At 47.3% G+C, this 10623-nt stretch overlaps 1 protein-coding gene across 4 annotated transcripts in view; it reads left to right on the top strand.

The window, feature by feature from the left end:
• Positions 1-8584, top strand: part of LOC116851767 (semaphorin-2A) — a 486860-nt gene extending 478276 nt beyond the window's left edge. For all 4 annotated transcript variants that reach the window (XM_032831541.1, XM_032831540.1, XM_032831537.1 and 1 more), the window contains one exon: positions 1470-8584. In XM_032831541.1, the coding sequence (XP_032687432.1) occupies positions 1470-1544 (75 nt within the window). In that variant the 3' untranslated portion in view covers positions 1545-8584. The remainder of the gene's footprint in view (positions 1-1469) is intronic.
• The last annotated feature ends 2039 nt before the right edge of the window (positions 8585-10623 follow it).

Raw genomic sequence — 10623 nt, 5'->3', positions numbered from 1 at the left:
AGAGAGAGAGAGAGAGAGAGAGAGAGAGAGAGAGAGAGAGAGAGAGAGAGAAATTAAATATTTATCGCGAAATTGCGCGACACGGGCTAAAGTTTATTGTGGGGAGAGGGCGGGACACCTACGGGCGTATGACCGTAAATCGATAATGCGCATCGATAAATACAATTGCGCGCACGGCGATTCGGTAGCAGCAAATGAGAATTGCTCCGTGATCGTTCCGCGAGCTCCTTTATACATTATGCAACGTCAACTCCTGTGCGCATCGAAATCAATTAAATTCGCGCGATAAAATTATCTTCATGGCGCTGCCGCAACGTTCTATAAATATTATCGCGCGCACGCCGATACTGAAATGGCCGTGATCATTTGATCGGTGAAACGTCACAACAAAATGGCGTCGTTTTCTACTCGAATAGGAAAATTTCCAGAAAAGGCTGATCACTAGAAACTGGCCAGTTTTTACTGATTAGGATTTATTAGATAATAGCTTCAGATTTATTAGATAATAGCTTCAGAAATTAGACAGAATACTGATTAGTACTTCTCGATCAATTAATGGTCAGAGACTAGGCGAGAAAAAATGGTGCTGGGCAGTTTCTGTCTGATAAAAGCTCGTAAAACATTGGCCTAAAGCTAGATGAAAAAATATGGTAAATATAATAAGATATAATAAGATTTCTAGTTAACTTGAACAGAATTTTAACAATATCAGCCGGAATTTTCTGGCTCATTTATATTTCACCAAAAACTGGTTAATCCAATCAAACTTTTTTCCGTACAAAAAGTTGGATTTCATACAACGCGTAACGAATTTGCATACTACAGATTTTTCAGTGAAATCTTACTTCAACATCACTGAGCTGGAGCAGTAAAGTAGGAATATTTCCACTGAAAATTAATAAATATTCACTGATCTGACTGATCAGTGAATACTCACATTATTAGTGAAATATTCCTTTCACTGATTCACTCAGGAACATTTTCATTAATTCACTTTAAGAAAGCGTATTATTTTTATATTTTACAAAGCAGAATCGAACGATAAAAAATAAAAGAATTTTGTAAAAAAGAATTAGATATAAACTGATGAAAAACTGATCAGAAACTAATTAGTTTTACTGCCTAGTTTTACCTCAGCAAGCTTCGTCTAAATTGATTGGAAATTCGTTAGTGACCAGAATTCTTGGCTACAGTTACTGGCTAAGAACTGGACATCTTTCTACTCGAGTAATAATTTTCGTGATGGGCTTAGAAATACACGGTGTAATCCCGACTGTGGCATACACGGTGTCGCAAATCGATTCCGCAGGCACGGCGGGCCGATAACGCGTTGTTCCGGGGACACGTAGTGGCGTAGTGCGTAGTTCGCGTCGCTGTGCTACGTACACGCTCGCGTCCACCGAACCTATGTTGGAAATTCGGTTAGCATCTCCCTTCACAGCCGCGATGTTTCGCACTTTCTGTTACAGCAATGCGCCTCCAGGCAGAATGACAGCAATCAGAATCTACATACGAACGAGGTGTACGGCACTCCCCTCGTCTGATGGAGGCGATCGTTGGGTCCCCCGTCGAGCCGAGATTACGACACGATGATACGCATAATCGTCCCGCCGAGGAATCGCGGCTGGACCACGACCGGCCGGATAAGCCTGGCCTTCCTACTGACCGGTCACGTCACCGCGCTCGGCACGTTCATCACCCGAGGACTCTCGAGCGACTAGCGCGGATCCTCGAGCGAACTGGTGCGAGAACGTAAGTGTAAAAAGGACGTGCGCGTGATCGATCGTGCATACTATCAGTGCCACTGTGCTCCAAGAGACCTTCTCTCGCCTTGCGCCGCCGATCGCGAGTGACTATCGCGGGAGTTGATCGGCTCGCGCGCGTCCTCCGCGGTCGGTGACCCACGCGCGAGGGTCGTTCCGGTTTCGTTTTCGTCGTATCCACACTCCTTTTCCGTTCATGTATATTTTCGTACTCGCTTCGCTGTAAATAGAGAGGTGTTGCGTACGAGCCACCAAAGGTGCTGGACTCTTGCGCCGCGAGTGTTTTCTTAGCGATGACGACGCGCGCCATGAGGAATCGTCGTCGACAGCGGAGAACTCTCGGCTCTCTCGTGAATTCCGATACGATGCGCGTTCACGGTGAGTGCTGCTCCCCTCCGGGTGGACGGACCGCACCACGCTCGCATTGTGTCCGGAGAATCGTGGATAGAGTTCCGGTTCCTCGAAAGAGAGAGGGAGGGAGAAAAAGAGGCCGATCGATGCCAGAGGCTGTACGGAGAAGCGTCGCGCGGACGCGTTCTCCTGGACTCTCAATCAACGCGGGGAATTAATGTGTATATACGATATCGGAGTCTCGTTTACGGAAGACACACGCAATGTTGATCGTGATAATGAAACACCGTCGTAAATGAAATATCGCGCCGTAATGAAATATCGATCATATCGAGAACGGCGCCGAGATCGCACCGACGGGAGAGAGTCGCGTTGTTCTCCTGCAGCTTCCTCGCATCCTGTGATAGAAGCTCAAAGAAAGCGAGCGAGCTCGGGGTGCGGCGCCAACTCGGCGAGGCAGGCGTCGATAGGGAACAGGTTCGCGAACGGCTCGCAACTCGAGCGCGACCGAGTCGAGGCGACGAGCGTTAGTCGACGGCAGAGAGGAAGAACGTTGCATCGGAGGCAGGAAAAGGAAAGAAAGAAAGAAAGAAAAAAGAAAACAGAAAAAAAAGAGAAAAACGAAACGTGGCCAACGGCGCGTTTACGACGTCACGCAGGTTACATATGAGATTATTATCGGCTTAGAGACCTTCGTGCGAGCCGCGCTGCACTCGCGCGACACTGGTTAGCTTTCCATATCACGTTCGCCACTTTTGCGGCGCGCACGCCTATTTTCTACTTGCACACCTTCCTTCCTCCCCGCACCTCCATCCCGCCCGCCCGCCCGCTCATCCACTTCACCCGCACCGCATCCGTTTCCCTCATTTTTCTATCATGTATCGCATCTCGACGATCGCGCGCGAGCTGCCGCGCCAACGTGCCGTTATCTCCCGTTTGCGGAAACCTTCGTGCCGTTCCGATCATCGTCATTAGTCTTCGCACACCTGGCACCTAAAACGACGCGGCGTTTTTGTTCGCGCGCGTGCTCAGCCGTCGCTTCGAGGTCGGAGGCCACGTCTCTATGCCCGTGTGCGAGAACACGCGCTCTGACGGAAGCCCCGAGAAGAAGTTCATCGCGCTCCAATTCGGCGGGCAACCGTCTCCGCGCGTCATCTCATCGCGCGAGCATGTCATCGTCGAGAATTCGTCCCTCAATCAAGGTGCTACACGTGCGCGGGTTTACTTTCTCCGTAAGGAATCGACGAAGGCAGACCCGTGGCCTCTCAGAGACTCCGTTACATTTCCTCCGAATCTCGTCCACCTATCTAGTTCTTTCTCCCGCGGTTCACACCCCCGCCCCCCTCCCCACATACACACATACACACAAATGCCACACGCGTACGAGAAATGCGCCTGTGCGGCCACGACGCGCGCTCGGCGCCCGTTTGTGTACGCGACTGGTGCACTGTACATATTACCGGACTTAGAAGTCACGTGTACACTTTCCGTAGGTAAGTCTAATATTAATGTAGGATGTACGTGTTTGCTTATTAGTTTTCGATGAGCACGGCCGGATTTCTCATTGCATCCTGCGGCATCGCTGCGCAAGCCGTTGCGCAACGACCGCATCTCACACTGACGAACGCGGTGCTGGGGCACATCGAGGCGAGCGATCGTTTCGACGACTTCCGGATTCGAAGCCATTGCGGGCTATTGTAAGGTGACCAGACGTCCCGTTTCTTCCGGGACAGTTCCGGTTTTTTATCCTTTGTCCCATTGCCATTTTTTTCAATCCCGGGTCGCCGGGATTGTCCCGGATTCGGCCAAACGGTTTATCCCGCTTCAGAGAATTCTAAAAACGCTTCTAGCAAAGAAAGATCTTCTCAGGAAAATTCACAGCTCTGGTAAATACAGCAACTATGCTCCTTCCTCTCAATTTTAAATAAGAATAATAACAATTTTATCTTAGCAGTTGTTTTCGTTTTCACCGTATACGGTAGACTTTCATTGTCGTTGAATTATTTTTTATGTCATATGTATATAAAATTTTCAATAATTCTTCCACTCCAAATATTTGTAAAGAGTTCCGGATTTAGGAACAGGGAATCTGGCCACCTTATATTGAGAGCCGGCATTCGCTTTTCTTTTCACGCGTACACGACACGTATAGGCTATACGCGTAGACTACAACGACGACCGGACCGAACCCACAAAGCGATGGGTGCATTAGCCCGCGAGAGATCTGCTTTCCGAAATCACAAGTTGGAGTTTCGACGTATGCCCTTACACCTTGGTTCGCTTCGAAATGTCGATAACGATTCGTTCGGTTCTTTCTCGCCAATATGGCTTTCGTTGATCGTCTCAATCTTTTACCTCTCGCCCAAAAAAAAAGCTTTCTCCACGAACGGAAGAGAACGGGCATTTCTGACCTGGGGATTCTCTCTGTACATAGATAATAGTGTTATATTTTTATAAAAACGATCTTGGCAGGAAAGACTCTTCGCTAAAACGCAACATGTTTTTCATGTATCATCAACATCACCTACTTGCATCTAACCGAGTTGACTGACCGCGATAACAAACAGAAAAAAAAAGGGAGAGAGAAAAATTGTCTCCGTGTGTGGACAGCGTGTAAATGAATATTTTTCGAGTTTCGAGTACGCGCGAAAACAACGGGAAAATTCGATTTTGTCGCGCTTCATAGCTAATTTTACGAATGCATACGTCCTCGCTTAACAATCGTCCATGCGAATGATGCAGGCTCACATTGTAGTGGAATTAGCACTCGTGTTAGCTCCGTCCGACTTTTCCTCGGAGATCGACATACATTTTGTAATCAACACACAATACGTCTATCGGTGCTCATATTCAGCGCGGCTTGTCGAACGATCGACGTATCGAGAGAGCACCCAGCCACAGCCAGCCAGCCATAATCAGCATCATACATAAAACCCTAACGTAGGTTAGAAAGAGTAGTAAGTGAGATCATACGACGCGCCTTTGTGTACATGAATTTCTTCAGTTCCGCGAAGCAATTGCAGGTCATATCGGTGATAGTTTCTCTTGCCCTCATAGGTTTGTACATAAACATTTGTATCGCGGTATATATCGTTCACGGTATCCTCGGATAATACAGCGCGGAGATATGTCCGATCGAGCCTAGATGCATGCGTGCATGTGTGCGTACGCTCGACTGCGCAACGATTCGTTTTCTCCGGTGATGCTAAGAGCGCGTTAAACGGTCGAGATTGCGAACCACTGTCCATGGTCTTGCGCGGTAATCATCAGTTATGATGGAAGCCGAAGTGAAGGTACATGGTGTAAATATTGGCTCTTTATTATACTTTTATTTGATAAATAAAAATATAATAAAGTACTTTTTCCCGAATCTTCTGTTGCAGTTGTGACATCAAATGTCTCGTACGCTGTCACTTCGACAGTGTTTGTCATAACCGACTACTCTGCGAGCTCGTGATTGCGCAGTGGCTCGCAACCGTGATCATTTGATGCGCGCTTCTAACGTCATTGGGAAAAAAAAACGCGCGCGCAGATGAGTGTACGTACGCGCGCGCGCGCGCACGACTGTTATGAACTTCTGTACAGAGATCGTTGCAGACGACGATTTACTTTTTGTACCTATAGGCTCAACCTAATCTACGCAGTGGTACGCGATGGAAACGTGGAGGAAATGGGGGGAAGGGGGAGGGTTGAAAAGGAGAGTATGACGATCGGTATTTAGACGTAAGGCATTGGTGAAGACGCGAGAGACCGGAATAACGGGAGGTATAAATAACACCTAGAGGTGAGGCGACGCCCTAGGAGACGTAAGAGTAACACAATAATCGGTAATCTAATCCTCGAGTATGTACTTATTATGAGCTTCACAACAAGTATTGAATAGTATTGTAACGTAAGTTTAAGGCTAGGCACACACACGTTAAGAACAAAAAATCGAGAGACTTCTAGACCGACCGGCCAAGCATCGGCATCGCGCGGACCGGCGAGGGCGACTCGTCGCCGAGAACCTCGCGAGCGCGGCGAGTCGTCCCTCGTTGATCCACTCTGTCCATCACCTCGTACCTACAAATCACCCTGAAATTCCTCCAGCCATCAAACGACGTCCCGGATCATACTGAATCGCAGACGCGTCTGGATGTAGAGAAAGCTACAGAACGGTCGAGAATGTGAGAAAGAGAGAGAATGCTGCGTGTATGTATGTGTATGAATATATGTGTATGTAGCGTGTATACACCATGTGTGCGTGTGTTTGTTTGTGTACGCGAACATGTGTGCAAAGCGATTGCGTGATGTCATGGATTGATACGTAAAGAATAGTAACCTACCTATCGTATATCTAAAGAAAGTTATAAGAGAGAGTAAAAGCAAACGTAATATTACGATAGAATAGTAAAATACACGAACTTTGGCTAAGAGCGCCGTCGTGCAATCCTCAACCACGTCATGTCAGACGCATGTTGCGATAACGTAAGAAGGATCCAAGCGCTGAAGGAAGGATCGAAAGGGAGGGAGAGAGAGGGAGAATGTGTGTGTGTGTGTGTGTGTGTGTGTGTGTCTGTGTGTATGTGTGTCATGTAAATTGTATATGATGTGTTGATGCGAGTGCACGAGGGCGCACTTCGGGTGGAGTAGGCGTGATCACGGAAAGCAATCTAAGTTGAACCTAAAGTTGTTAGATATATTATTTGTAAGATTACTGTATGTTGCGTGAATGCGATTGATGCAGCGGGATATCGCGAGCGGATCGATCCACCGGCGACATGTATAGAAGAGGTGGCCTATGTATTCAATCGCGCGCTCACTCGCCCGATTATCGAGGCGAGCGTTCGCTACTCGTCGAGAGACGAGTCTACAACGGCACCTCTGCTCCGGGGGAGAAACACTTTCGGACATTGCGCCTACGAAATCCTGGTCGATTATCCCGCAATGTCGACCGCGAAAGCGAGATAGACTATAGCTCGGTTTAATGTATGCGATACGGAAGCGATTTTGGGTGACACACCATGGTGGTTATTCGTGTAAGGAAACGCAAACGGAGAGAGGAGACACCCTAACTGAATAATTAGTCACGACGACATACTATTACGATACGGGGAGAAGAGGGAGACAGGATAGCCGATAACGACTTATTAAAATATATCACTAGGACTAGCCGACGACTGTCTTAGGTTTCGAGTATCGGGGCGAGTAGAGACTCTCGTTTCTCGGGGTTGGGAAGGGGATGAAACGGAGAGGGATTTGCTGCACGTGGCGCCGTGTATTCTTTACTTCTTTTACCCCCGGAAGAGATTACGGACGCGGAAGAGCGGGTGTGATCCGTTGACCGATTTCCTCTTAATTTCGCCCGCCTCTTTTTTTTTCCGCTCTCGTGTCCTCGGCGCCGTTTTTCCCCCGTAACGTTTTTCTTTCTCCCGTTTCTTTCTTTTTCTTTCCTTCTTTTCTTTTTTCCGCGATATATCCCACCTTAAAGCGGAAAATTGGAGCGAGCTTGCGCGCGCGCGCGCGAGATTAATAGTCCATTCGTATCCGTGAGAAACTCATCCTTCATCATCGCCGTATTCCTCTTGGTCTTTTCGGCTCGCTTCTTCTCTTTCTGGTTTTCCTTTTCTTTCTTTCTTTCTTTGCATTCTGCTCGTTCCTGTCGACAGCAGAGCGATCAAGGGTGGAAATTAGAACCAGGCGGTAGCGCGTCGTGAGAGTCGTTTGAAGCTCGAAGGAGCTGATATACCGCTTACGGGAATTCAATTTAGCCGCACGATAAGGGACGGATCCGCATCGCTCGAGGGTAACATCGCCGTAGGGCGTGCATCGGCGCATCGGCAGTTTTGTTTACGGGACGTACTCGTGAATATCGATCTTCCTCTCGAAGCGCCACCCGCCGAACGTTCTGTTTGTTCGCACCGGGCGATATGTTTATCGATCAAATTAATTCGGCCGCATACGTCACTCTCCGCATTTGCCGAACGAAATTGCAACTCTTACCGGATTGCTTGGCGCGTGAGCGTGCGCGTTTTTAACCACTCGAAATGGGGAAAAGAGAAATACGTAAGAGAAGACGTGAGTTTTTCTATTTTTATTTATATGTTCATTTTTATTGCGACGTCTTTTTTTAAGGATTACCTTGCAGAATCGTTTCGCGAGAATCTGTGCAATCGGCTTATTAGCGTGACTTCGATCCGCGCGCCACATTGCGTACAAATTACAACCACACGATCGATCGATTCACAGTACGCGCCGCCTAAAAATTCGGACTTATCGACACGTACGTGCGATTATCATCGTTGACGACACGATCGTAGATAACTTTTAGTTCAAAGAATTTCGTACGATAAGAGACCCTCTTAGATATTCACCTATTACCTAAACCTAAACATTCAATCGCTATTTTTATCAAAAAAACATGTTAAAAATCTTTAATAGTTATCCATTGTTCACTATTGCTATAATAAAGTTTTGCTTTAATAAATGACCGATTCGTGTGTTTATTAATTTGCACCCAAACATCCAAAATCCCATCATACACGTAACAAATTTTATTGCATTAATGTAAAGTTTGTGTGTGGTTTCAACCAACGCGTGTTGGTTGAAAGACACAATTTCTGTGGATTCCTGCGACTTAGATTTGGTCCTAAGAACCAGAGATTCCGTTTCCTTCAACTAAAACGCGTTAGTTCGTTCGTTACAGCCACACAAACTGCATGTTAATACAATCAAACTTTTTCCTCCGCGCATAAAACAAGGACCTCGTCTTAAGAAGACAGTGGATATCAAAGCCTATCGGAAACAATACGATACCTATAGGCTTCAGAGCAGTCTTCGAGCAACATCGCGGCCTCGACAGCACGAAAGGAAGGACTTCGGGAAGCCGCCTACTCAGACCAGGTAAGTCTGTCGCGAGATTTTCGGGCGATCGCAACGTCGCGCGAGCTCGAGGACAGCTCGCAAACAATTGATTTCGGGTGCTTTCCGGCTCGTCGGCGGACGGAGGGGAATTAAATTCGCGGTCCGTGGCGCGCGAAAACGCAATCAGCGAACCACGAGAAAAAGGATTGAACTCCGCCCGGAGCGACGGCGGGCGCGCGTTATCGCTCGAGTGAGCCTCGGCCGCTCCATTCGAGCATCGTTCGTTCGATCGATAGAGCAACCTTAATGCCGACGTATCCTCCGTTTGAATAATTACGCGCGATTACGGAGTGCTCCGCGCGGTGATGTGCAGCCGCGCGAACGACAGGCTATAGACCCTCGACGCGGACGTCATCGGTGTCCGACTTCGGGCTTGGACGTCACGCTCTGTCTTGTGAACGAGGCCCGTCGGGGCTAGCTACTTGATATCTAGTGACGTCACCGGAACGCCGTATGTATGGACATTATTCTCTCCCTATCACTCGGACGCAGACTCTTCGGAAGTCCGTGACGTGTGCAGCCAGTCGGCTTCAAAGCGCGCGTTGCAATGTTACCGCATGTTTTACGCGGCCGACTGCCGCCGTCAGAAAGGTCGTGGGAGAACGCGCACACGACGCTCTTTCGAACGGGGTTGAATGTAAAGCCGCCCTGAAACCGGCACGCCTCGTCCCTGCTACGTCCGTAATATTTAAAGAGCATTTATGGCCGCAGCGGTGTACGTCAGAGCTACGCATTATTATGTCACGCACATCCCTCACGGATGTGGATATATCGGGACGCACATGAGATCCTTCACCTTGTGCGATCGATGTCAAGCTGGATTCGCAATACGAAGAGAAAATGTCAATCTGAAGGGAAACTATTCTCTTTTGCTGTGTATTCTTATATATCGACTACTAATTACCACTTTATATCTATTCTGCATAATCAGCGCTTATATCGAGTCTGATCCCGAGCCGAAATTTTGATTACACTATCGATCTCAATGTTCCATTTAACGCGTATTTTGACACTCTGCAGTCTATATCGATCTCTTTTGTTTCCATCTAACTTACCAGCTTTGCCGGCGAGTCTTCTCTAGAATCTACAAATAGAATTTTGTGCATTTTCTGTCAATTAAAGGCGCTAAGAAGGATCCAACTTTCCATGTATATTACAAATACACTGATCCTTCAGAATATACAAATGTTAGGAAGTTCATGTCTAAAATAGGGTTAAAATTTCGACCGAGCAGGGAGGCTTGACTATCCGACCGTGGTGATAACGGTCGACGTGACGCTCTCGCGGAATCCGCGGAATTCTCCTCCGCTGAACAATCCAGGGAATAATCCGACTTGGAATTCACCCAAAACGCAGCTGTTCGGTATGTTACATCGAACAGTTTGTCACACAACGAGATTCGATACGCGAACGTCGCGAACACACCAATGATTACATTTTGATTTGCAAGATCGTGATAAAACAACCAAGAAGCACATAACGAGATAATAAATTTAAAAAATTACAAAGTTATATGATTCTCATGTTTAAAAATATTTAGCAAATTATTTAATCGAAATAACTATTGTTATGCAACTATCAAGTGTTAAGTAGAAGTTGATGTATC

The sequence above is a fragment of the Odontomachus brunneus genome, unplaced genomic scaffold, assembly GCF_010583005.1.
Source record: "Odontomachus brunneus isolate Ranch 3 - 2012 unplaced genomic scaffold, Obru_v1 Obru_scaffold_190, whole genome shotgun sequence".
In the NCBI taxonomy this organism is placed as follows: Eukaryota; Metazoa; Arthropoda; class Insecta; order Hymenoptera; family Formicidae; genus Odontomachus; species Odontomachus brunneus.
Note: the sequence above shows the minus strand (reverse complement) of the source record. Positions and strands in the feature narration are given on the sequence as shown.